The sequence below is a fragment of the Musa acuminata genome, chromosome BXJ3-8, assembly GCF_036884655.1.
Source record: "Musa acuminata AAA Group cultivar baxijiao chromosome BXJ3-8, Cavendish_Baxijiao_AAA, whole genome shotgun sequence".
Classification (NCBI taxonomy): Eukaryota; Viridiplantae; Streptophyta; class Magnoliopsida; order Zingiberales; family Musaceae; genus Musa; species Musa acuminata.
In genome coordinates, this window is record NC_088356.1 from 3,178,110 (window position 1) to 3,205,558 (window position 27,449).

The window sequence follows — 27,449 nt, forward strand, 5'->3', positions numbered from 1 at the left end:
GTGATTTATTTATTATTTATTTGTTTATTATTCCTCGGGGTCTCGAAACTTTTTCGAAGCTACTCCTCCCTCCCCACTCTCTCCTCTCCTCGCGCGCGCCCTGCCCCGCCCCACCCCGCCCGAATCGATCCCAAAACCTAGCTTTGAGATACGGGTAGGGTTTCGACCCCTCTCCCCCGTCCATCTCCCCAAGGAGTCCAACGTTCGCCGGTCCCGGCGCCGGTCTGGAGGAGTGGAGAAGGTGGAGGCGTTTGTAACGGGGCGTGAGGCCAAGTGGAGGCGTGACAGATTCGATTTGTCTGCCCGTGTCGATGCCCTGCCCGAATTTATGGATGCCGAAGAGCCGACCGTGCCACCCCGAGAAGGGGGAGGAAGACCAGGAGGAGGCGAGGAGGCCTTCACCTGTCTCTGCTGCGGCCCCTCGTGGGTCCCCTCCATGGCCTGGCGGTTGTCCCTGAAGCGGAAGCTGGACGAGAGGGACGCAGAGGCCCGCTGCCTGTCGTGCGCTGGCGTCGGCGTGGCCCGGGTGGAGACCGAAAGCGAGGCGATGGCCCTCCGCGAGGCCCTAGTCAACCACCAGCAGTCGGTCCAGAAGCTTCAGGCGGAGCTGGAGGAGGAGCGGAGCGCTGCGGCGTCCGCCGCCACGGAGGCCATGTTGATGATCCTACGGCTCCAGCACGAGAAGGCCGAGGCCCAGATGGAGGCCCGCCAATTCAAGCGCCTCGCCGAGGGCAAGATGGCCCACGACCAACACGAGATTGCCGCCCTCGAGGATCTCCTCTACAAGCGCGACCAGACCGTGCAATCCCTCTCCTACGAGGTCCGGACGTACCGCCACCGCCTTCTCAGCTATGGCATCGGCATCGACGGTGGGGTACCTAGCTCTGAGCCACAGACCCCAGACACGGACACGGCCACGGCCGCCTGTTCGGTCCCGCAGTTCGACCTCCTCCATCATGGCTATCCCCCATCGAGGTGCAACGGGGATGATGCCGCCAACCTGGATAAGTACCGTTCTGGCCCGGAGGTCATCAAGGGGGAGGAGTTCTCAGCAACCATGGACTGTGCTTCAAACAGTGGCGGAAGGCATGATATGAGCGACGAAGTGTATACGGTGGCTGCGGTGCATGGGGCGAGCGAGGTGTATGTCAGCACACCAAGGGAGCTCCGAAACAGAAGGGACATGGCGGGCAGGGTTGAGGAAGCAGAGATAAGGAAGCTTTATACGAGGTTGCAGGCGCTTGATGCCGATAGAGAGTCCATGAGGCAGACATTAATTTCTTTGGGCACGGATATGGCTCAGATGGTGTTGTTGAAACAGATTGCTCAACAAATGTATAAGGAAGTGGCACCAGAGAGGAAAATAGTCAAGAAACCATTATCTTTCAAGGGATCCTCTCTCATATCAACGATTAAGGTAATTTTTCTTTTGTTGATATTTTCTTAATGCACATCTTATCTTGCATATGTTCAACTCAAAAAATGCTTTACTTGCCCCTTGCAAAAGGATGAATTATGTGTGTTACTTCAAATTTTGTATTAATTCATTTGTGATACTAAATCTAGAAGATGCACCTCTGTGTGTAACTGTTGAGTTACCATCATGGATTGTATGTGCAGCATGAGTCGAATTTGAAAACAGTGTATCTGAATTCAATTTTTTTATGATTTTTTTTTAGTTAAACTTATGCTGATCCGTTAAAGTGACCACTTAACTCATACGCAAAGCAGATGTAGACAAGAGTAGGATCGCCTTATAACCTATACCATTGGTTGGCTTAAGAAAATTTACTTTTTCTTTAATTGTTGAATTCATGAATACATGGAGTAACCTCAATATTATTCTGAAAATAAAAAGAAATGTGAAAGAAAGTGGGCTTACAAGCGTAGTATGATCTAATTATGAAGTTTGAGGTTGTCTAGTATCCCTGCAATATCAAATATTTCTATTTTAGCTGCAACAAGCATCGTATTTTTATTTTTTTTGCAAAGAAATATCTCTATATTTCTGACATTTTCTGTGCCCAGAATGTAGAAAGCTCAAGAAATGTAGCTCTGTTTAATATCATTACTCTCATCTCATGCTGAAACTATGCCTAGTTGTTAGTGGCCTGAAAATTAGTTCAGGAAGTCGTGGAAATTCAAGATTAATTAGGTAATTTTTGATGTGTTAGAGAAAAAAAGGTTAATAGTGTTGCATAGGTCCTTCCTCTATGAAATGCAGTTAGACTAATATTTAGAATAACTTTAGATGGAAGTTATCATGTTCTTTATTGAATCTTTGATGACGACGATTGACATGTTGTGTCGGATTGAAGGGCAGATGTCTATTCTGCACATGAGCGCATAATCTCATACTGTTAGATTGGATTGGTAGGTTACAATAACCTTGTCTAGGAATGCACCCAGCAACTCGTTACCTGATGTATTATATTTCTGGGGAAATTCTTGATTCCAGGTGCTTTAATTTTGGTTTACTTCCATTAGTTCCTGTTAGATTCTAGATATCAAGTGTCTAGGCATCCCTGAGCCGATTCTTATAAAGGTTGTAAAAGTTGATCATGAAATAAAATGAAGTTTCTTACTTGATGATTCTTGGGATGTGGAATGCTCCATACGCAGGTAGTTTCAGTGTAGCTTTATCCAAAACTAAGCATGTCTACATGCCTAATGGAATTGCTTCATTTGTCAATGGAGATTTCTGCATGCATCAGAATTGTATTTCAGTTACATTCTTTCATGAATCTATATGGTATAGTAAGAATCAAGACAAGAACATGGATGTGTTTCTTTGGCCAAATGGGTGACAAGGATCTTTTCAAAGCCAAAACTATCTCAATCACTACTCTAATGGAGATTATCCGTTCTGGCTTTTAAAAAATGAGTAGGCTATTCCAAGCTTTGAGGGACTTTCTGTTCTTTATGAAGCATTAGTCCTATGCTGTAGTTTTGGGCCTGAGCTTCTATAGTTTTATTTTGGTTGTTTCTACTGAATGATTGTTGATTTGCTACATATCTTGCTTATTGTTCTGTTTCACGATTAAATATAATTTATCTTGGGAACAATGGTCAATAAGCATGATTGTGTCCTATATTCCTTTAAGTGAATTATGTTATTATGCTTGGAGTTGGACCTTGAATGTCTTAAGTTTTGAAACACTGATAAATTGTTGGATTGCATGTCTATTTTTATCTCTCCCCACAATGAATGCCTGCCTATTACCTTCTTTCACCATAGGTTAACTCCCCAGTTAGCCAGCTGGTTCATTGTGTCGATGTTTAGCTGTTTCTAAAGTTATTTGTGGAGTGTAAGCACAGCAACCATCACACTTAGTGAATCTGTTTCTACTACGAGCTTCTCGATGGGCAGTGCTTATAAACTAAGAGACTAGGTGTTGGTGTAAACAACTTTGAGCCATGGTCCCGGGGCCGACGCGGCTTGGTTCGGGTCCGGATGATAGGGATCCTCCCAGGACGGCCCTTGAAACGGCTAAGGTGGCCGACTGTTGTGGTCCGATCGGAACGGGGTCGCTATCTCCTCCGGGAGTGAACTCCTCGCCTGGACGTTTAGTGGGAGGCCTCCGTCTTCGCACATGCACACAGGTCGGGTCGAGAGAGCTCGGCCCGACCCCTCCAACGATCAAGTCAGTGAATAGTCTTAGGGGGTTTTTTTTTTTTGTCTCCTATGTCCTCTCTCCTCCTTTTTCCTCGGAGCACGAGGGTTTTTATAGTGAGAGTTACCGTTGCTTGATGTGCCTACCTGTAGGGAGCAAGATCGTACTTCTGGTAGCGTCTGACATCGACGTTGGCGTGGCATGAAGGATCGAGCCTAAGCAGGATGTTAATGTGCCTCGATCGGCGTTCTGGTCCGAGTTGACCAGGTGCTGTCAGGTCAACAGAGGTGTGAGGTGTCATCTGGGGCAGCTGACGTCACCCGGGGTAGCTGACGTCACCCGAGTCTTATCGTCATTATTACCCTCATTATATCCCCCCCCCCCGAAGGAAGCTATGCATCGGTTGTTACGGAAAGGGGGGTCCGAGGCATGGCTTCAGTTTTAAGAAACTATCATTGCCGGGCGGTTGCAGCGCGGGCCCCGGGCGGGCAGGCTGCTCAGAGGTAGTGGTCTCGGGCAGCAAACAGCCGAGGAGCACGACTCAGGCGGGCAAGTTGCGCTGAGGTAGTGGTCTCGGGCAGCACGCAGTCGAGGAGCACGACTCAGGCGGGTAGGTCGCGTTGAGGTAGTGGTCTCGGGTATAAGCAGCCGAGGAGCACGACTCAGGCGGGCAGGCCGCGCTAAGGCAGTGGTCTCGAGCAGCACGCAACCGAGGAGCACGACTCACGCGAGCAGGCCATGCAGAGGTAGTGGTCTCGGGCAGCACGCAGTCGAGGAGCACGACTTAAGCGGGCAGGCCGCGCAGAGGTAGTGGTCTCGGGGAACATGCAGCCGAGGAGCATGACTCAGGCGGGCAGGTCGTGCGGAGGTAGTGGTCTCGGGCAATCATGCAGCCAAGGAGCACAACTCAGGCGGGCGGGCCGTGCAGAGGTAGTGGTCTCGGGCAACATGCAACCGAGGAGCACGACTCAGACGGGCAGGCCGCGCAGAAGTAGTCTCGGGCAACATGCAGCCGAGGAGCACGACTCAGGCGGGTAAGCCGCGCAAAGGTAGTGGTCTCGGGCAACATGCTGCCGAGGAGCACGACTCAGTCGAGCAGGTCGAGCAGAGGTCGTGGTCTCGGGCGACGTGCAGTCGAGGAGCACAACTCAGTTGGGCAGACCGAGCAGAGGTTGTGGTCTCGGGCAACACGCAGCCGAGGAGCAGGACTCAAGTGGGCAGGCCGTGTAGAGGTAGTGGTCTTGGGCAACATGCAGTCGAGGAGCACGACTCAGGCGGGCAGGCCGCACAGAGGTAATGGTCTCGGGCAATATGCTGCCGAGGAGTATGACTCAGGCGGGCAGGCCGAGCAGAGGTCGTGGTCTCGGGCGACGTGCAACCGAGGAGCACAACTCAGTCGGGCAGGCCGAGCAGAGGTTGTGGTCTCGGGCAACACGCAGCCGAGGAGCAGGACTCAGGCGGGCAGGCCGCGCAGAGGTAGTGGTCTCGGGCAACATGCAGCCGAGGAGTACGACTCAGTCGGGCAGGCCGAGCAGAGGTCGTGGTCTCGGGCAACATGCAGCCGAGGAGCACGACTCAGGCGGGCAGGCCGCGTAGAGGTAGTGGTCTCATGCAACATGTTGCCGAGGAGCACAACTCAAGCGGGCAGGCCGCGCGGAGGTCGTGGTCTCGGGTGGCGTGCAACCGAGGAGCACAACTCAGTCGGGTAGGTCGAGCAGAGGTTGTGGTCTCGAGCAACACGCAGCCGAGGAGCAGGACTCAGGCAGGCAGGCTGCGCAGAGGTGGTCTCGGGCAACATGCAGTCGAGGAGCACGACTCGGGCAGGCAGTCTGTTCGGTGAGGAAGGTCGTGTGCTCTTGGTCCTCGGGCACCCTCCTCTTCTATGAAGCTCGCTGCTAAAAGTCGCCCCACCTCCTCACGGCCATCCAGGCCTCCGCCGCGATGTACTGGTTAGCCCGCTGGAGCATCTCCGGTACCGCGGTGGGGGGTCGCTCCGCGAGGGACCAGGAAAATCTGGAAGGTCGCCGGCCTCTCATAAACGCCTGCATTAACAGAGAGGGATGAGCGTCCGGGAAACCCCGGATTTGCGTGGCAAAGCGATCCACAAAATGTGAGAGGGGCTCGTCCCCCCTTTGGTTGAGTCCGAGGAGCAGTGCAACGGATGGCTTCGGCCTGGCGTAGGCTAGGAAGTTAAGCTCAAAGTCCCTGGTGAGCTGGTCAAAGGAGGCGATCGTCCCGGTCTTCAGGTCGCTGTACCACGTGCGGGCTGGCCCTCTCAGAGTGGTGGGAAACGCCCGGTCAGAGTTTGGACTCGATGAGTGAGATCCTGAAAGGCCTCGGACGACACGGGCGACGGGCCAGCTGGGGCGTCGTCAGGCGGCGACAGGCCCGGGTCGTTAAATATCCGCCAATAGCGCTCTGAAGTCTTAGCGGAGGGTTCGTCATGAGGTTCTCCGCGCGGGGTGTGTTCCCTCGGAGCTCCGATCGGGCGTGACGCCTCAACCGCGATCTCGTCTGAGTTAATAGGGCGATCCCCTGACATTCGGCCCTTCCTTCTAGCACCAAAATGTTGGTGTAAACAACTTTGAGCCGTGGCTCCGGGGCCGACGCGGCTTGGTTCGGGTCCGGATGATGGGGATCCTCCCAGGACGGCCCTTGAGACCGCTAAGGTGGCCGACTGCTGTGGTACGATCGGAACGGGGTCACTGTCTCCTCCGGGAGTGAACTCCTCGCCTGAACGTTTAGTGGGAGGCCTCCGTCTTCGCACCTGCACACAGGTCGGGTCGGGAGAGCTTGGCCCGATCCCTCCGACGATCAAGTCAGTGGATAGTCTTAGGTGGTTTTTTTTGTCTGTCTCCTCTATCCTCTCTCCTCCTCCCTTTTTCCTCGGAGCACGAGGGTTTTTATAGTGAGAGTTACCGTTACCTGATGTGCCTGCCTGCAGGGAGCAGGATCGTACTTCTGGTAGCGTCTGACATCGACGTTGGCATGACGTGAAGGATCGAGCCTGAGCAGGATGTTAATGTGCCTCGGTCGGCGTTCCGATCCGAGTTGACCAGGTGCTGTCAGGTCAACAGAGGCGTGAGGTGCCATCTGGGGCAGCTGACGTCACCCGAGTCTTATCGCCATTATTACCCTCGTCACTAGGCTATACTCTTTATGCAGCTTCTATTTCCATTCCGAGGGCATTATCTTTTTTATGACATCCCTTTCTTCTACCAGTAAGTTGTCTGTTAGTTTTGGGTGAAAAGCCTCGAAAATTGCTCTCTCAAGTCAGCAAGGATGTCATTACTGGAGCATGAAAGTTTCTGGAATGGAGAATCTATTGGTGGCTCTATACTGTAATTGCAAATATTATTTTTACTTTAAGTTTTAGATATCTCAGCATACTTATGTCATCATTTAGGTAAAGAAACATACAATATCATGGAATCGTTGGCATTCGACTAGGTCATTTGCATCGTCTAATAATATTTTGCTATTTTTTCCCTTGCATTTTCTTCCTGATAATTTGTGATTTTGCCCAGAGTGTCATCTCATTCTTCTGGAGAAAGAAATCAGCTCGAGTCAAGTAAGTTTGCATATCTCTCTCTCTCTCTCTCTCTCTCTCTCTCTCTCTCTCTCTTTTCAAGTTGAAGAATTAGGGGTGAGAATGATTAACTGTTGCTTGTGACCTCACCAGGTACACTTTTGGCTTATCTCCCACCAACGTTGGCTTATTGCTGCTCTTGGACAAGTCTTCCCGAATGAGGCAACTGAGGTCTCTCACAAGAACACAGAGGTGACAGCATCGTCTCTGAATCATGAGCTAACCTTGCAAATCCTATGCACATCTGGATCTTAACTCTAATTTCCCAAATCCATTCTCTCTTGCACTTAAAGAAGACTCTTGACATAAAATCTCATTGTGTCCTAGTCTGATTCTGTTGGCGTGTGCATAGATCACTCAACCTTTGAGATTCTTTTTGTTCTTGATGGTGATTAAATCAAAGCTAAATCTCAGAAGCTGGCAAATGATTTATAATGAGCCCTCAATCTTCTTAGAGTTTCCATCAACTGGCTTGAACTGGAAATGTTGTGTACCCGTTCATATCAGACAATGGAGTCCACAAGTTCCAAATCTGAAGAATCCATCCATGCTTTCTTGTGGAGATTTGCTTGTCGGACTCTTCACTCACTGATCTATCAGTCTTGAAGGAACTGAAAGCAACTGGTTGATGGCCACACTCTCCATTTCAGGCTCTCATATTTCTCAACTCTCTCAGCTGGTCCACTTGCCACTCCTTTGCCAAAACAGTACACATTTAAGATGTGATTAGCAGCTAAAAATGCTCTTTTGAAGAAGTACTCACATCCTTGTGTTCATCTTGTTTGCAGGAGTAGCACCAGCATTGCACCACCAAGGCCCTGGAGATGAGGTAGAACATGTCCTCTGCCCTTTCTCTTTTGTGTTTGATGTGGAGCTTGTGACTGCCACAAGAGCCTCAAACCTTAATCCCCTCTTGCTCTCATCATGCCCATTAAATCCTTTCCCTTTCAGTGTCTTTTTGGGGAAAGACCCTACAGTGTGCTTGTTGAAGCTGCAAATTAGATTCTCAAGATCATGCGGCAATAGTATGTGTTTTCCCTTCCAACAAACACAATTCGTAGACCGATGGAAATGAACGAACAGATCTCACGAACAGGTTCATGTTTCAAAAGGACCTGTACTATATTGCTTGTCCCAATTGCTCATTGATATCACATATCTAAGGTGCTTTAAATGCTGGCTTCTTACCCCCATACCACTGTCGTCATTTGTCTGCTGCCATCTGAATCAGGTGTCGGCCACACAACTGGGGCTCTGCATCGACATCACGCCAGTGGTTGGTGCCACTATTTCTCTTACTAATCTGTGCTGTGCATCAGCTGGTGGTGGTCGAATTGTCTGTAATTTCCATCTGATTCCGGGCAGAAGCCATTACTGTGCTTATGCTTGTGATATAGGGCTCGTTCATCCTCTATCACAATGTGTTGTGACCTGACAGGACCAATGGAGACCATACAAAGGAGAAATTTCCTTTAGAAAACATTTATTATTTTATTTTTATCAAAAAATAATTTGTGCAATTAATATCCGAGACATCAAATATTCATGTTAAATCATGCATAACATTGCAGAAGCAATCATCTCCCATCTCATATCCCCGCCGTCCATTGGGAGTTGCAGATGGTATTGGAAATGGAATTGGATCCGCATGAATGGGAGACGAACCACATCCGATAACCCGGCATCGACGTGGAAGCTTAACGCGGGGGGGTCGGATCCAAACGAGGTGGAGCGGATCGGTCGCAGTGACGTGAGAGCTGAGCTCCGACCCGTGGCGTGGTCCATACGCGTGGCGAGATGAGAGGCGGTCCGGCATCCATCGGTGCATGCAGGTCTCATGCTGCGGACGCAGCATTAATTAGTGGGCGGCACCGCCTCCAACGCCGCAACAAGAGCACCTCCACCCGATGGTGTGGGTGATGGGAACAGGTGTCGAGAGTTCATCCACAGGAAGACGGCACCAACAGCTTGGAGAAGCATCTGCTGCTGCTGCTGTCGTCGTCAGGCTTCTGACGTAAATGAGCAGTCTTATGAGCTAGAATTATCACAACTAATGATTTAGATCTCTCTCTCTCTCCTCTCTCTCTCTCTCTCTCAAAGAAAAGCCCTCAAGAAGAAGCTGAGAAAAGTCCTTTGTTAACCTCAGTCGAAGATGACTGAGGTTTTCTTAGGCTTCTCACTGTGGTTTAGGGTTCGTCAATCACACTATTCATTTGATTCTTTGTGTGTCATGCTGTCGTTCGACACAGGACATGGACTCCAATGACGCAAGAGATCACCGAGAGGAAATGGAGTACAAGGAGGACGGGTATATTTGTCACCCTAAGAAGAGAGATGTTGTCCTTCCTGAGTCTTCCAAATGGATGAGGAGGAGGAGGAGGAGGAGGTTGTCGTCAGGCTCGTCACGTTGCTGGCCACACACCTGGGTGAGATCTCCAAGGAGAGCACGACAACACGGACTTCTCACAGCCATTCAATGAGCAGGAAAGCAGCCATGGCGACTGGCCAAATTTACAGGAATGGACAGACTCGGAATCCGACTCTCACCTCCATTTCCTCGAGCTCATGCGGTCTCCATCGTTGATATCTCCGGACATGGAATTCCAATCAAAAGGTGGCAAGTCTGGCGGAGAGAGAGAGAGAGAGAGATGAATTCACGGAAACAAAACTTTTCTTTTAAGGGAATTTAAAGCCATACTTAAAACACTCACCCATGTGGGCGATGTAAAGAAATAGATCTTTTATTTAGAAATATATCATTAGATTCTTAATTAATTTATTATTTTAAAAATATAATCAAAATTTATCGTACCATAACGTATCGTTTGATATAAATGAGACGTACCAATTCGACAAGATATCAGTATGGATGGGATATATTGATATGCTTCTATGCATTGATATGATGATATATCGGTCGTAATATAAATCATTAAGTAAAATTATCAAAATAAATTATATATAATATTTTTTATATATAAAATATAAATTTACTAGATATTTTCTGCATTGATATTTAAAGATTTTCGATTTGCAAGCTCTCTCTCTCCTCTTATCATTGATGGAAATAGAAATTATAGCTATCAAAGTCAACATAAGTAAGAAAGGGAGATTCAGCAATATTTGTGTTTTAGTTATTTGAGAAAAATAATAGTGGGCTCAAAACTTTGCGTTTGTGTAATCGTAATTAATCATTGTCCTCGAAAGCATATTTTTGTCTTTTATTTTTCGCTTTAGATAAAAATGAAGAAGACAGGGGAGAAAAAAGATCATAAGATTTTTTGAGTGTTGCCCTCTGTGATCGATCACACAAAGACTTTTTCTTCTTTGTTTGGTTTTGCCTTGATTTCGTATCTCTTTGGCGGTCTTCGACCACATCTCGTCTTGATATCTTTGACAACTCGTCAGCTTGGACTTTCCTTCCTCCGGTGACATGCGGCTGTCAGCACCAGAGAGAGAGAGAGAGAGAGAGCTGCATATTGAGGAGGATATGAAATCGACGAATACGAATTAAATTGGTCAAAATTAACAACAGTTCGATTATAAGTCAAAATCGAAGTATCCAACGCTATGAAAGTTCATGACGCGAGTACTAAGAGAAAGCGCATGATGATGATGATGGATGGTGGTGTGTCCATTCCTTGGCCGAAGAAAGCAAAAGCACCGGTTTCCATTGCGAGGAAGAAGCAGAAGCAGAGGCGTCGGCGTCCACATGGTTTTGTTAGGCCTTCGTAAGGGAAGAAATTAGTGGAGGCGGTGGCGATAATACCGTCACAACGTCAGGGGCTTTTCCGTGAATTAACCCTCGGTTCCCTGCACCGCACGACGCTGTGGTGGTGTGTGAAGGAGGTCGTCTTTATAAGAGAAGAAGAGAGAAGACGGATGGGTGGCATCGAGCTAACCCTCACCTTCCTCTTCCTCGCTCGACCAGCTATATCACACACCTCTTTCTCTACTTCCTCATACCAAGGTAGGTACTGTTTATTTGTGTGCTCTTGTCTTCCTTCCAACTCACAATGATTCCTACTCTCACTCTCTCTCTCTCTTGTTTTGATCTTGCTTTTATGAGAAATAACAGTGATCATATATATATACTTCACAATTTATCTTCTTGGTTGCATGCATGACATGTCATGTATAATATTTCAGAACTACTTGTACTGTGAAGAAAAAATTGTATCTGTAGGGTAATGGTATGGGCTAAACAACTGTTAGGAATGATCCACCACACACAAGCTGTAGTAGTTATGACATATAGTAATCACAATACATGTTGAAAGAAAAGATTTCTCTGTGCTTAGTTTCAAAAGATGTGTCATATCAAATATAGTGGAAAAACAATATTCCTTACACACACACACACACACAGGAGAAAACAAAAAGACTAATAGTTTGATAGGTGACATCACTGCATCAGGAAAGATTAAAAAAAAAAAAAAAAGGGAGTTGGCGCCTTCTTGTCCTTTTAACTCAGTCTGAAATGGAAATAGATCTGAATTCTCCATGTCTCCTTTTTGAATCAAGCATGTGGGAGTATCTGACTGACCGTCGAATGCAGATAACTAACAGCAGTACCGTTGTGTTGAAAGATGGATTCGGTTACATCGATGATCGGTAGGACAAAGTCGGACCAACTGGAGAAGGTTGCAGCGTCACAGTCGATAAGCCGCACGGCCTCTGCTGAAACGATTCTGACCTCAAACACTAATGGGGAGCCGAGCTTATCCAGGAAGTCGAGCTTCGGGAAGAAAACAGTGGGAACTTCACCGGGGAGGAAAGTCGGGCACCACAGTCGGAAGTCACGGAGCGGACAGCTGAAGCTAGACTTGGAGGATGTGAGCAGCGGTGCCGCCTTGAGCAGAGCTTCCAGTGCCAGTCTGGGCTTCTCCTTTTCATTCACCGGCTTCACTGCCCCTCCCGAAGACATCATTGCGGATCTGAGGTCTTTCAGTGATGATGACAATGGTAACCTTTCATTCATTTTTCTTCAACCACTGAAAAGATGAAAGTTTATGCTTAGTCAAGTGTAATAAAAACTAAAAACTGGTACATGTGAACTTCAGGACAAATTTTGACCAGTTTGCAAAAATTAAACGGTCACTAGATGTGTACAAGCATGCGATAAAATAATAGGAAATTTCATAAGCACCGACAAATATTGTGAAACATATGATGATTGAAGTTTCTAATCTTCACATGTAATGATCGATGAGACATGGTAGATGGTTGCACTAAAACAAAACTTTGGAACAATATTTGCATCACGATGCACTAGATTTATACAAACATGCAACAGATTGATAATACATTTCAACAATAGCATGTGCGAAAAACATTGAACAAATACTTGCACTTACCTAGAATCTAGAATTTTAAGAAATTTTATTATTATCCATTTGTATCTTTAAAAATATTGATATCAAACTGAAATGATCTGCAAAATGACCTTGTCAAATAAAATCCTTATCTTGCAGGAAAGGATCCAGAGGCTGGACACATGAAGAAAAAGATAATATCAGAGCCAACTGTGCCAATATATATAAAGGTAATCCCAATCCAGAGGTATATAATTCAGTCATTGCTGAAACTTCCTTTTCTAAAGAAAGTTGGAATAAAGGCATAGTTCCAGAAGAACAGAACAGTTTAGTGGATGTCTATTGTCAATTGAAGCATCAATGTGACACCACCTTAATCCTGCTGTATGTTCTCAGATCAGCTTAATCAGAGGACTGAAATCTGAGCAAGCATCTGAGAGTCTATAAGCATTCGTACAAGCTAATTTAGTCAGGTCTGGACGATAACCACTGAAAAGTATTTCTATTGCTACTTTCTTTCGTTAATGTTGCAGTTTACAGAGGTTAGATACAAGGTAATCCTCAAAGGAGTAACAACAACCACTGAGAAAGATATCCTCAACGGAATTACAGGTTCAGCGAGCCCTGGAGAGCTTCTAGCCCTAATGGGACCTTCTGGTAGCGGAAAAACCACTCTCCTGAGCCTCCTCGGAGGAAGGATACGTGGCAATTTGGTCGAAGGAACCATAACTTACAATGACGAACCATACACCAAGTCTCTAAAGCGCAGGTAAAAAGGCACTATGAAAACAATTAAATTGCATATTGTCTTTACTCTTTAACAAGTCAACCTGAATGAGGAACAAAAACACCTGCATGGATGTACTTCTAGGAACCTGCATAAAGTAAGCAAGCATATAAACTTCTCTCAAAAAATAACCATCAATACATTAACACTTTATTGTCAGATAGGATGGCTACTCTGCTTATATCAAAGAAAAAAGAAAACTAGAAGAAGATGATCATAATGCTTTGTCCTTAATAGCAGTCTTTGGAAATCATGTACAATTTGAATTGTGTTTGAGTGGATAATGTAAGTAATTTCTGTAACATAAAAGAAGACATGTTCATGTTCTTCTTTTTGAATATCTTAACGATTGATACTTACTCTTAAGATGTCCTTCAGCTTGCTTATATGTTATGAATCACAATAAGATCGAACAATTGCATTCACCTGGCAGGATAGGATTTGTGACTCAGGATGATGTTCTCTTTGCACATCTTACTGTGAGAGAAACACTAACTTATGCAGCTCTCCTTCGTCTTCCAAACAAAATGAGTAGACAGCAGAAGGAGGAGAGGGCAATGGATGTCATCTATGAGCTAGGACTTGAAAGGTAACCTCCCAATCTTCAAGCTATTTCCTGCCATATCCAGTAAAAAGCTCCTCTGAGGTGCAATTACTGGATGGTGTCTACTTTGAAAAGCCGGAAGAGAACTTGCCTATGTTGCCAACTCAGAGGGTGTTCAATCTTCCTAATTTTGATAACAATGGCAGGTGCCAAGACACCATGATTGGAGGATCTTTTGTACGAGGAGTCTCAGGAGGTGAAAGGAAGAGGGTCTCTATTGGGAATGAAATTATTATTAACCCATCTTTGCTGCTTCTTGATGAACCCACCTCTGGTTTGGATTCAACAACAGCCCTAAGAATAATGCAAGTTTTGCGTGACATAGCCGAGGTAAGCACAGCATATGTATTTATTTATTTATGTGGTAGTTAAACAACTGTAGCATACATCTAGATTGTGTGTCACTCCAGAAAGTCAGTGAGATACCTAAATGAATTGTAATCTGAAAGCTGGTATACCACTGAAAGTTATTCTCCAAGTGGGGAGAAAATATAGGTGCAAAAGGTTATACCTAAATATATTCTCAGCAAAAAGAGCCCCTTGAACTTGTTTAGTGAAAGAATGTATGTCAGAATATTAAGGCCATGCCACAGTCAGTGTTCAGACTTTCGGCCTTGCACACAATGGATATGCCCTAAACTCTCTCACTTTTTTTAACACAATGGCCTCAATAGATGAGTTCCATGTTGTTTCTACTCATTCTAAAATTTAGAGAGTGGTATGCATAAATTTCATGAACATACAATCCGATAGGTCAACAATGAGTATATTTTCCACATGTAAAGTTAGTTATTTGTATTTGCAGTGCACAGAATAAGTTCAATGAACAAGCTCTGCTAAGGAAAGTTCATAACAATGGTAAAAGGCATAGATTGGAAAAAGGAAGTAAATATGATCATATATCAGGAAAGTCTAATGTAGTGAGTTGCTCGTTACTTGCATAAAAATAGTTCATAGACCTATCAGAAACAAAAATATAAAAAATAAATATCAATGAAGAAAGAGAACTTCTATGGGAGCCCAACCAACAACACAAAGTGCTTTAACTTGCAACATAATATAAAACAATCATGATTGGTGCCCCTACAAGCTACTTTACTCAAGTTAGAAGAATACGTTGGATATCAGTAAACATAAAAGAGATTTTACATCATTGTCTGACTCATGGCATCTTTTTATCCTACCTCAGGCTGGAAGAACAGTTCTAACCACAATTCATCAGCCATCTAGCAGACTTTTTCATAGATTTGATAAACTGATCCTTCTTGGAAAAGGTTGTTTGTTATATTTCGGGAAAGCATCAGAAGCACTGGTCTACTTTTCATCAATTGGGTGTTCTCCTCTCATTGCAATGAACCCAGCAGAATTCCTACTTGATCTTGCTAATGGCAACACAAATGATATTTCAATACCTTCAGAGCTAGAGGATAAAGTGCAGATAGAAAACCTTGGAAGCGATATAAGAAACGACAAGCCATCTCCAAAAGATGTGCATGAGGTAAGTTTAGCACCCTGATCTTAAAAGCATGCATTTTTCAATAACAAATTACAATCAGCATAATTATTAAAAATAAAAGAAACCAACCCTGATTGGAAAAAATGATACTTCCTTCTTACAACTACATATGCTTTTGACAATTTTATATAGATATTTAATGTTCATATAACAAAATATTTCTCAACGATGAAAGGGTAACATCTGGTGATACTTATCAGGGTAACAATCAAATGGACAAAAGATTAGCGCATAGGAGATTTATGATAAACCCACATCTATTTATATTGCCGTATTTTGCATTCATAGAAAAAACTATTATCTTTTGACTTTCATAAAAACTTTAAAACAGTACCTGGTGGAGGCCTATGAGACTAGAGTTGCTGTTAAGGAAAAAAAGAAGTTAATGGCACCTCTTCCTATAAGTGAAGATTTGAAGGTCACTGTGTCATCACCAAGAAGAGATTGGGGTGCAAGCTGGTTGCAACAGTACTCCATATTGTTTTGGAGAGGATTAAAAGAAAGACGACATGATTACCTAAGTTGGATGAGAATCACTCAAGTTATTGCAACTGCAGTAATCCTAGGTTTACTTTGGTGGCACTCCGATAGCACAACCCCAAAAGGTCTGCAAGATCAGGTAAAAAAACCATTTCCATCCTGTACTATAGAAATAGTAATTCCAGACAGGCTGACTAGTAGAAATAGCTTGTGTATAACAGCGTGTAGTTCAGTTTATCATTGGCTTCTGCTTATATAGTTTTAATATCACAACCAATGATCTAATATTTATGCATGAGATAAAGCTTTGCCAATGGTTTTGTGTTGATATTTAGGTCTATCGTTTAATGTCTGTAACTTTTGCAAATTTGTATGTCAAACATTAGTAACCTATTTAGCTACAAATAACTTATGCAAGCTAATCATGATTTATATTGTAGTAATTCTAAATAAATTGTCAAACAAATCCCAATTTTACAGTTGAGACATCTCCAAGGAATGGCTATACTATTATGCAAATAGAATTCTTAAAAGCATTCAACGAGAACTGATAAAAGAATAATATAATTATAATGTATATAGCAATTATGAGCAAGAATTTACTTAAATCTTCTTCAAATGTAAGTGGCAGCTAATAGCCCATTCAAAATCTAATATGCAGGCAGGATTGTTGTTCTTTATTGCTGTCTTTTGGGGCTTCTTCCCGGTTTTCACGGCAATCTTTACATTTCCACAAGAAAGAGCAATGTTAAATAAGGAAAGAGCAGTTGACATGTACAGGCTAAGCGCTTATTTCATGGCCAGGACAACAAGCGATTTGCCGCTGGACCTGTTCCTACCAATAATATTCCTGCTAATTGTATATTTCATGGCAGCATTAAGGCAGAGTGTGGAGGCCTTCTTTCTTACTATGTTAATTGTATTTCTCAGTATTGTTGCTGCCCAGGTATGCAGGACAAAAAATAGTATATTTCTAGAAGCAGCATCTGTCATATGTCATCAAGGTGTCGGTTATATAGAGTTTATCTTCTGTGCAGGGACTAGGATTGGCAATCGGAGCCTCACTAATGGACGTCAAGAAGGCAACTACTTTAGCTTCAGTTACAGTAATGACCTTTATGCTCGCTGGTGGATTTTTTGTGAAGGTAAGGGTTATTTCATGCTTTACAGGAGAATATCTTAATCAATATAAGCAAAATTATGAATCATCACATTTTCATCAAAGACTTTTGTTTTATTCTACAATAGAAACACATTTTTTTCAGATAAAAATTATTCATGTCATTGCATGGACTAGAGAGAAAGATTCTAATAGCTTTAAAGAACTAATAACAATAATATAATAAGAAATTAGTACTAACAATGATCTCAAATAAGAATTGCCCTTGCCACTCAGTAGAAACAGTATGGCACAAAAGTTCACAAGCAAAAACACAATGTATGTTAACTTTTGTGTTAAATAGTAATCATGGATGTTTTTGAGGCATTTGCACAATCTTTCTCCTCCACTTAGGTAAAATCTTGAAAGATTTAAGCAACATGTATGAACTATTTTTCTCCTGTTTGACAATATTAAGGGGAAAAAGGAAACATATAAATAAATGTGACACATTTTGTTTTTCTCATAGTAGATTGATCAAAATAGATAACATGGTACTAATAATTGCAGAGGGTTCCAGTATTCATATCATGGGTCCGCTACATGTCTTTCAACTATCACACTTACAGACTCTTACTCAAGGTGCAGTATGACCAAGCACCACTCTCTCTAAATGTTACTCACCTCAACAATGGTGTTATAGAAGTTGGAGCCATGATAGCAATGGTGTTTGGTTACCGACTCTTGGCATACATTTCCCTAAGAAGAATGAATCTTCATCATGCTGCTTAAGCAAGAATGCACGGAGGAAATTTTTCATCTCCAGCAAATCATAGTTTGGAAAGACCCAAGCCCAAAGAGAAGGATGCAAAAAAGGACTTTTAGTAGAGATTTTAATTTCTATACTATCCATCATTTGGAATTTGTAAAGCATCGTGCTTTAGAAGATATGAAATGAAGAGGTTGAGCAGAAATTGTGCAAATATTTTCCTCATGGGAAAATTAGTTGCAGACGTAAGAAGATATTGGAACCTAAAATTTGTTTAAACCAATAGCCTCAATGTGTCTATACTACGCAGCACTAATTTTATTAAGAACATCATGTAGAAGAGAACTAAAGAATGGTTATACTTACATGATAAAGGATGCGTAGAAAAATATTTGAAATTATGATATTGCCTTGTTATCCAGAAGAGAAACATCCCAGAAAATAGACAAATGAATTACAGGTCATTGAACGTAAACTAAAGATGTTGAAAAACCTAACTAAAATTCAAATGACTTAAACTTTCACCCAAAAGCAATCTAAAATTGCCATTCAAGTAAAGATGCTTGTCGGATATTAATTAACTCAATTCGGCAAGGAAGGACATAATTCCTTACAATAGAACTACTATCTAGAAATACAATTTTGAAGATCCCTATACAAAATAATAATTCATATTTCACAACTTGGAGGATGTCCACAAAAGCAGCAAATGTCAAAATTGAACCTACTTGGAGAAAACAGAAAAACCATACACAACCAGAAACTAGTTAGAACATTTTAGAATCTTCTGTCAAGAAACAAAGAAATTCTGAAGCCCTAGATATAAACTCTATTGGCGCGAAATACATTGTTTTACCCACTAGAATTTAGGATGGAAAAACCCTAGTTGTGTTTTCCAAGGGTTGAATGTCAACGAGCCAGTTATGTGATTCCCGTGTTTGCTTACAGTATAGAACCAACAAACACAGAGCATAAGCAGCAGCATTCTGGATGCTTTGGATCTGACAAGCAATCAAATCTTTAAACCTATAACGTACATGCTTAATGGCAATCATCACTGAACTTCTGCCGGTGCTACATAGTCATATTCATCAACATATGCATCGTGCACTAACATAATCAATTGGAGACCATTTAAGATTCCAAATTCTGAAATTTCTTCCGAAACCATGTGATGGTTCAATAGTCATGCCGTTTAACCATTAGTTCAGACACCGGATCAAATGACTGTCCTTTTCTTAGCTATGTGATGGTTCCATCAGTTCTTCCTTTTGTTTTCCATGTCAATTTCAATCAGCACTAACAGTGACAATAAAAGGCAGCTCCCAAGGAAGGAGGCAAGAACAAGGCTTAAAAATTCAACAAAAAATGTAAGTTAAATTTCATAAAACAGGAGCAATACCTCACCTTGTCGCTAAAACCAAGCATCACCAACGAACCAGCACAAAAAAGTAGGTTCATCCCTCTCGTAGTATCTAGAGCCGCTTGAGGAATCATAGGCTTCTAGATAGATGAGTTGCTGCCACCATCCCTCCAACCCGCCGACCAGTCCCAAAGCACTCCATCGACCAAGGAGGAGGAAACCCTAAGTTCCTGCTCCGGCGGCCAAATCCATCGGCGTCAAGTGCTGGAGAGGGAGGCGAGAAGCTGAGACCCGACACAAGCATGGGGGAGAGAGGGCCACAGGTTCTCCTCCACAATCGACGAGAGTTCATGCCAAAATTCGTAGGATCCCCTGACGAAATGTGGTTGCATCAGAATCATTCGAGGCCACCGCGAGGAAGACAACCGTATGGCCTATATATACATACATGTACATACATATATACATACATACATATATATATAGATATACATATATATATATATAGTGACATACGAAAGTAGATGACCCACAAAAGTACCCAGGCGATCTGACCGCCAATTTGGCGCATATGAACGGGTACTCGAGGGGTTTATGGAAGTTTGGGATTTATCTCTTCCCTGAATTGCGTGTCAGATTCGTTCTTATTCGACACCGCCACACGAAGGAAGGTAATCGATATCCACCGGTATGTCATGCACCCATTGGTACCTACCCTTCAACTCGTGGATATCGCCGGCCGAGCACTCACCAATCCCGGTGACGACTCGGTCTCCAACTCGGTCCTCAGCCCCTCGCCAGTCGTTCTGTTTCACATCTCCTATGCCCGCGAAGCAAAAATATTAACGTTGTCCAGCGTTTATCGATGTCCACGTGGCGGAATAAGCTTCAAGGAGGAGTAGATTATCCTGCTTCGGGGGTTCATGGTACCATCGTATACCGATCCACCGGGCCTATAAAGACTCGTTTTTCCTGTGGCTATCGTCGTCTTCCAAAACGGCTAAAACGGGAACGTAAAGGTCGGAAGCCTAAGGGAGGGGAAGATGGCACGCAAGCCGTCCGACCCTCCCAAGATGATGCCTCCGCAAACCGGATTATCCTCTGTAGCCTTTCCTCCCGGCCGACGGTGGCAGCTGATCGCGAAGGAGAAACAGAAGCCGAAGCTGGGAGCCCGGTTGGCGGAGGCGGCCGGGGAGACGGCGGCGGAGTGCGCGGCCATCGTCTGCTGCTGCCCCTGCGGCCTTGCGAACCTCCTGTTCACCGCGGCCGTCAAATTGCCGGCAGGGCTCGTCCGTCGGGCCCTGCGGCACAAGAGGAAGCATGGCGCCGGCTTCGGCAAGAGGAAAGCCGGGCTCTTTCGGAACAGAGTTGGCTCCCTCGACGACGACGACTTCGGTATCTATTCGGGGTCTCTTCTGGTGGCGCTGGATGCCGAGGAGGCGTGGCCAGTGAAGGTGGCGTCGCCGGAGGTGTTGGCGTTGGAGAAGGAGATGTCGAAGAGGTTCTACAGCGCGGGGTTTTGGCGGAGCCCTTCGCAGAAGGAGTAGTGGGGTCGCCGTGCCTCTGTCGAGAAGGGAAAGGATTAAAAGCTCAGAACTTTGCCCCTCTCGCATGGAGAAACAGAGGAGAAGCGTTCGATGTCCCAACCAAAGGTGGTATCTTTTCAGGATCTCTGCTTCCAATTGGCATCCATCCTCTTGTACATTTCAAAGAGAAATTGAATCCACTCCAAATATGAATCTATTGTTATAAAAGACATGGACTAAAAGTGCATGAACTCCGTGTTTAATTCATCGAGAAAAAGATGGCATTTTGGTTGTAAAAGTCCGATCTTGATTTTGTGATCAAAGCTCCTTTCAACGAGAAACAGATCCCCTGAAATCAAACAAAACTCATATACCGCATAAATTTCTTTTCAGATCAAAATTTCCAACAAATTTTCAGGCATCTCATTGGTTTATACGTGTGAAATAGAAGGATTGGTCAGCACGCTACCATCTTCTCCCACCAAGGAGACGTCAAACACCAGCGTCGCTTTCAGCGTAGCTGGAATTGGAACCTTTCCTTGCAAGAAAATGACAAGGTTTCCTGTTCTTACCGAGTTTATTCTGTGGCATTTGTTCTTGTGGCAGAGGAACGAGAGGAGCCTTGGCATCTGATTCATCTGCGTCCTGTGAAAACATATGGTGTTTTTGGCAGGGACTTGGGAAACAGACTGATCTTAGAGACTGGTGACACCACTGAAGTTTGATGGAAATATGTAGGCGTTATGAACAGAGAGGTTAATTATATTATATTTATATTATCCCATACAATTAATTATCATTAGTATTTTATTTTTATTTTTTTTTCAAAAAATATATTAATTTTTTTATATTTATAAAAGTGAAATATGTAATATCATTACTTTAATAAATTGTTTCTCTTTTTCTTAATTTTTAATTTTATAAAATTATTTTTTAATCTTGTAAAATGATTTTATGTAACTTTTGAAAGCACAAACTTCTCCTATCAACTAATTAAAAATAATATGTAATTAGGCCATTGAGATAAAAATAATAATAATAATTAATTATTTCTTGAAACTGCATTCCTTCCATATCATATTCCTAGTATCAAATTTCATGGTCAACACAATAAGTTGGATGGATCGATTGGATCGTTGACCTGATCCCTACCAATTTTGACTTGACTTTTCTCGAACTAGCTTTAACGTTGGTGAGATCTTTCGTATCCTTACCTAACTACTACTTTCACCCAATTGGACTTTGAACCCCAATTGCATCCTAAGTCAAGATCACATCTATCTAAACTTACCATCCCCGACTCCAATTGATCTTACTCATGATAAATTGACATTAATTAGTTGAGTAGATCATATGTGGCTATGGTCAATTTTATCGTATTGAACTTAAATTTACAAGCTAATAAAGAATATCCTAGCACCAAATGTAGAGCAACACCAGGCAGCCTCAAAGGAGTTGACATGAAACAACCTGGCATGTGTCCGATAGGGAGAATGGCTAACCCGACAAATATTGTATGATCAACTCTGTGCTGCTCGGACTGTACGAGTCGACGTTGTATAGTAGAGGTATGCACAAACCGATCCACACCATCAGGAACGTATGAGTCGGTCGCTTGCGTGGCCACGTCGAACGGGGCACGATGAGCAGTAAATGACTAGCATATCTTCGAGTCGACTCTCCAGGTATAAAAGCCAATCTCTTAACCTTGAAAGAGAGATTGAACCTCAAATACCATAATAATCCAATTGTAAACTTAAACATCAAAGGAGTCTGAGCCGAGAATTCCCCCTTAACCCAAGCCTATTATGTAGGGAGCATGTTGGTGACGTGACCAATCGAGCCCCACCTCCGATCGACCATGAGCACGCAATGAGATCTCGAGATTCGACCTTCGATTGATATTGTCCCTCGATTTTTCATTTCCCTAAAGATTCACATGGACGACCTTGCATATCTGATTCAGACTAAGCCGTGCCAACTCACCGACCATGGCATAAAGTTATACATTTTTAGGCGTTAATCACGATCGTCGGTTTAATACAAAGGTCTAAAGCCGTAGTCAATCTCGATCATGACCGTTCATTATACTCGGGCTTAATCTATTCCATCAGCACGATTTTAAATGCAATGTTGCGTCGAACCTAAAACGACCATGTAAGTTTAGCTTGCGGTAATCGGCAACCGTTCCAACAAACGGACAGTTGCAACAGATTCCGTCGGGTTTTAATTGGTAGATTCCCTCTTGGTAATATCCATTTCACGGCTAAACGGAATCTGTTACGGTAATCGTCTCGATAATTGAAAGACCCGCCGTCTCTCTTCCCCCCTTATTAGTTAGTGCCATAGAAGTAGCGAGAACGGAGAGAGAGCGAGACGGGAAAGAAGCACTCTGAAACGCGATTTCCTCCTCCTCCTCCTCTCTCTCTCCTTCGCTAGGGTTTCTTGATCGGTTCCCAATGAAGCGAGATCGCACCGTCGACTACCCAAACTCTAGCTGCCTCACGGTCGCCGTTGCGGATTCTCGATCCGCCCAACTCTACTCTTGAGCCGATTCGTCGGAGGTATTCTGTCGTTGCTTGTTTGTTTCGGATCCGATTCGTCCCGGATCCTCGTCTGATTCCGTTCTGCCTGTGGTTCCACTCAATCGTCGATCGTACTTCTTTCCTCCTTGGTTCTCTGATTTTTGATGATTTAGAGGCTGTGTTCCCCGCTGCTCTTGCCGAATAGAGGGAGTCTCGGTATGGTCGCGGTATAGATGCCGCCTTGCACGGCGGTTTTTGATCGGTGTGTGCCGTTTGTGTTGATTGTGCTTCATAACAAATGTTGACTGGCTTGTCTTGAATGATTTATAGCCTTGGCCTTTGTCTTCTAACCGGTATGAAGTATTGATTTAGGGTTTGATAATGGATGAGACTGCAAAGATGGAGAGCCATTTGTCTTCGGCTGTGACTTTTATGGAAGGAGGTATTCAGGATGTTTGTGATGATGCATGCAGCATCTGCCTTGAAGCATTCTGTGAAAGTGATCCATCAACGGTAGGCGGTACTTTAGATTATTTTTTTTCTTCAGTAATTTGTAGGTGATCGAAACGTTCTTTCTTCACCTTTTCTTAATCGCTCGATTTTTTCTTCTAATTTGCTCTATATGTTTATCTTCAGGTTACTAGTTGCAGGCATGAGTTCCATCTACAGTGTATTCTTGAATGGTATTGTCTTCCTTGCATTCTCTGTTATTACTGTTCTTCCTGGGTCACTGAAGTCGTGCCAACCATGTTCTTATTAAGCATCTAGAAAATAGTCATGTGGAACTCTATAATCGAAGAAAACAACCTTCATAGCTTCGTTCAAGGGAATCATCTCCCATAGTAGTTTGCTGCAGTGGTTTGTCTACTTGTCTCGGGATGCGTTTTCTTGCAGTAGATAAATAAGTTTGGGCATGTTTTTGGCGGCTCTCTGTTGGTTGTTGGTTAATGTTGGGTGTCATCAGCGTCATAAGCTGGTTTCTTCTACAGTATTATTGAAATAACTATGTTCCTTATTTTATCCTCTTGAATGTGTTCTTTGTTTGGAACTATGTTTCTTTCAATTCAAGTTTTCTTTATTTTCTGTTCAATTTTAGGTGTCAGAGAAGCTCCCAATGCCCAATGTGTTGGCAGCGCATCAGTTTAAAGGATCCCACCAGGTTCATATTAAACCAAAGTGGTTTTGTGGTATGTGCCTAGACTATTCTTGCAACTTAAAGGTTCTGATTTTTGTCGGACATTGGTTGTGTCAGCCAAGAGTTACTGGAGGCTGTAGAGTGGGAGAGGAGCTTTAAAGTTGATAATACAAAGACTACCACCATAATTCAGCATCCAGCTTTTGGAGATTTTGAATTGCATCATGTGGGTTATGTAATTTGATGTGATTTATACCCTTGAATTGTTGGACATAAGTGTAAAAGGTTTCTTTCCTTTCACATAAGGAATGTTTCTTTCTCAAAATTTGTTGCAGTTGCGTGTTGGTGGAAGTCATGCCGAAATTGAAGAGCGTATTTTTCAGCACTTAGCTGCTGCTGCTTCCATGGGAAGGGCACACCACATTGCTGGAAGAGAAGGTCGGGTTAGATCAGGATCTCATGGCCGTCCACAGTACCTGGTTTTCTCTACAAATTCAGATGCAGCTTCTGTGGGCTCCATATCTTCTTCCTCTCCTCCAAGAGGAGAAAATGAAGTTGCTCCTGCAATAGTTGCTGCTAACCCAACAATGCCCCCCGCTACTCTAGTAGGGGAATTTTCTGAACTAACAAGTGTTGCCCCAACTCATGCAAGTGAGGTAGCTACATTGACATCTGAGGCCCGCAATAGTCAGATGAGGTCAAGCATTTCATGTCCAAGGTGATCTTTAGGACCATATATTTGTGAATGTCCATGTGTATTTTTCGCTTCACTTCGGTTACGGAAGTGTTCTAATCATCACTTTTATATAGGACACCTGCTAGCCAATCATCTCGAGTTCACCAAGTTGGACCAGGGCCATCAGACTTCCAATCCTTCTCAGGATCCCTGAAATCTCGCTTGAGTGCTGTCTCGATGAGGTACTTTGAAGCTTATAGTTATAATGCTTGTTCTCTGGGAATGCAGATGCTAATTGTGTCCTTTGTACTTTGGACAATTAGGTACAAGGAATCAATCACTAAGAGTACTCAAGGATGGAGGGAGAGATTATTTTCACGTAATGGGCCTGTGGCAGATATTGGTTCTGAAGTCAGGAGAGAAATTAGCGTTGGAATTGCTACAGTGTCACGGATGATGGAGCGCTTAGATGCAAGAGAGAGAACAGCTGGTACTTCTGCCTCACCTGTTGCTGAAGGGTGCTCAGTTGTAGAACGAAGTAATGATGGTGATATTGTCAATCATGCAAGTGCTCATGCAAACAATGGCACTACACCATCTTCTTAGGTTACAGGCCCCAATTAAGCTATTTTTCATTTTGAAGGATCCGAGCGTGCTCCAGCTTTCAACATTAAAGGTATATACATTTCTGCTTCAGCATGTTTTGTAATTACATTTTTGAGACCCCCTTTGCCTTGTTGACCATCCATGTCATAGAGATCAGGAAAATAACATCAGAATTCTTAGTTGCACTATTATGTTTCATAGTTTCTTCAGATCAGAAGTACATTTACTTTGAGTTGCTACTGGCCTGGACTTTTGAGTCTGTCTTTGTGAGGCTCAATGCTCGTCTTGCTTGCTTGAAGGTGGCTGGAACTGATTTGAGGCACGGCCATCCTAAGATCAATGCCTTTGGGTTGGCAATTCATATATGAAGTGATTGTTGTTGGTTCTGTCCTGTGGAATCAAGGTTGCCGATGCTTCGTTAGCCAATATTTTATAAACGAAGAGTGAAGTTGGTTTATGTAATAGGGATTGGCATTGCTAACAGGATTGAGTGATGTTATTGAGAGGAAGCTTGCGGTAATGGCTGGCTGACCCTGATAAGGTCACCAGCGCAGTGGATGTCTATGACCAGGGATCATTTCAGTGTTAGCAAACACTGCAGTATACATGTCAGCAGATTTTTGTTACATCTAGCAGACGGTAGATCTGCCTTGAGTCAAGTTTTTAGTCACTGTAGATTTTTATCTTGTCGGTGGAGATTTTGATATGCTGGAGTACTAGTTTGAGTTGTCTTCATGTGTAAGATTCCAAACTTAGGTAAAAAAAATACAAATAGTAAGAGACCAAGTCAATAAGGGTCAAATCATGAGAAATCTAGTTTCTTTTGTCATGGAATTGGCAGTATCTGGATTATTTGAAGGAGAAAAGAGTTAGCTCAAAGTTCCTTGAGTTAGTCTGGATTCAGTATATAAATAAATACATGTTATATATAATTGAGGAACCTGCGTTGATGAATTTGATGTACATGTGTTGTTTTTCCTTGGACAAATTTAGTTACCTCTGGCTTCTCCTTTACTATGGTTTTCTTTATCATATATTACAATAGTGAGTGTTTTGTTGTTTTACTCCCAAGGATTACAAATTTGTAGCTGTTATCTGAAAAAGTAAGGCTCTTATCTTTGCTGCTGCTGTTCATACTCAGCACTCTCTCCTAATGTATATTGTGCTAATTGGACTTGTATGCTGTATCTCATGCTCAAGGTGGATATTTTGCTTTGTACCGACTTATTAGTTCTGCATTCTCATGACAGAGACTTATCATCATGCATAATGTATCTATGATATTATTAGTTCTGCATTCTCCTATGTGTGCATTGCTTTGTTGTCTACGTGGAATGGATGTGAAAAAAATTATCTTCTTTTTTTATATACTGCTGTTTTGTATGCTTCATTTAATGCTTTTACATAGTATAGATGGATGTATCAAAATCGATATAAAAATATGTATGATTCATTGACCTCAATGTCCATAGGGGTATCCCAACAATGGAATAAGCTGCGGTTTGGTCTACACGTCGGCGTGCAACAACGACAAGCTGATGTGCTGATAAGGGTTCAAAGGTAGAACCGCTGATAGTTTGCTGATTGATATGGTTCTCGTTATGGTGATATGTGCGTCTGTTTTATTTTTCTTGTTGTGTCACTGCTTTCTGATAATTCGAATTGGTGGCTGAGGCCGTCACTTGTTGTGTCACAGCTTCCCTGCACTCTTACCCTCTCCGGTGATCCAACTATCGGCCTTCAGGTTCACGGATGAATCCTCCCCTTTTGCCTGTTTCTTCCACAAACCATATTAGGGTCGCTCATCTGGGTTAGAACCCTCGAGTTCCAGTGCAGATAATATGT

General features: G+C 43.4%; 4 protein-coding genes and 1 long non-coding RNA gene across 9 annotated transcripts; 4 read left to right on the plus strand and 1 right to left on the minus strand.

Moving 5' to 3' along the window:
* Positions 1-85: 85 nt before the first annotated feature.
* LOC135581805 (myosin-binding protein 7-like) lies at positions 86-8,341 on the plus strand. Its single transcript, XM_065163139.1, has 5 exons — positions 86-1,417; positions 7,142-7,185; positions 7,297-7,395; positions 7,992-8,032; positions 8,155-8,341. Exons 1-4 carry the CDS (start codon positions 329-331, stop codon positions 8,029-8,031), a joined length of 1,272 nt encoding a protein of 423 aa, XP_065019211.1. The 5' UTR covers positions 86-328; the 3' UTR covers position 8,032; positions 8,155-8,341.
* Positions 8,342-11,547: 3,206 nt separating this feature from the next.
* On the minus strand, positions 11,548-13,529 carry LOC135645550 (uncharacterized). The gene is made up of 2 exons (XR_010498823.1): positions 13,349-13,529; positions 11,548-12,197 (listed from the first exon to the last, which is right to left on the minus strand). It is a non-coding gene; the product is annotated as an uncharacterized LOC135645550 (long non-coding RNA).
* LOC135581809 (ABC transporter G family member 22-like) lies at positions 11,793-17,987 on the plus strand. Of its 4 annotated transcripts, none has more exons than XM_065164039.1 (10): positions 11,793-12,168; positions 12,678-12,748; positions 13,052-13,287; positions 13,739-13,894; positions 14,056-14,239; positions 15,099-15,407; positions 15,757-16,044; positions 16,567-16,851; positions 16,943-17,050; positions 17,575-17,987. In XM_065164039.1, the coding sequence occupies exons 1-10, from the start codon at positions 11,793-11,795 to the stop codon at positions 17,794-17,796; spliced, it is 2,235 nt and encodes a 744-aa protein (XP_065020111.1). In that variant the 3' UTR covers positions 17,797-17,987. The 4 variants fall into 4 exon arrangements, with proteins under 4 accessions (XP_065020111.1, XP_065020112.1, XP_018685903.2 ...); XM_018830358.2 differs by lacking the exon at positions 11,793-12,168 and adding an exon at positions 12,915-12,991 and having other exon boundaries at positions 12,686-12,748; positions 13,131-13,287; XM_065164040.1 differs by lacking the exon at positions 15,757-16,044.
* Positions 17,988-20,119: 2,132 nt separating this feature from the next.
* LOC135645549 (uncharacterized) lies at positions 20,120-20,909 on the plus strand. The gene has a single exon (XM_065164042.1). The coding sequence runs from the start codon at positions 20,180-20,182 to the stop codon at positions 20,681-20,683; it is 504 nt and encodes a 167-aa protein (XP_065020114.1). The 5' UTR covers positions 20,120-20,179; the 3' UTR covers positions 20,684-20,909.
* Positions 20,910-22,978: 2,069 nt separating this feature from the next.
* On the plus strand, positions 22,979-27,297 carry LOC135581815 (E3 ubiquitin-protein ligase RHF2A-like). Of its 2 annotated transcripts, XM_065165055.1 has the most exons (10): positions 22,979-23,226; positions 23,361-23,449; positions 23,560-23,700; positions 23,824-23,870; positions 24,284-24,346; positions 24,440-24,548; positions 24,658-25,040; positions 25,133-25,240; positions 25,322-25,674; positions 27,077-27,297. In XM_065165055.1, the coding sequence occupies exons 3-9, from the start codon at positions 23,569-23,571 to the stop codon at positions 25,602-25,604; spliced, it is 1,125 nt and encodes a 374-aa protein (XP_065021127.1). In that variant the 5' UTR covers positions 22,979-23,226; positions 23,361-23,449; positions 23,560-23,568; the 3' UTR covers positions 25,605-25,674; positions 27,077-27,297. The 2 variants fall into 2 exon arrangements, with proteins under 2 accessions (XP_065021127.1, XP_065021126.1); XM_065165054.1 differs by lacking the exon at positions 23,361-23,449 and having other exon boundaries at positions 22,980-23,226.
* The last annotated feature ends 152 nt before the right edge of the window (positions 27,298-27,449 follow it).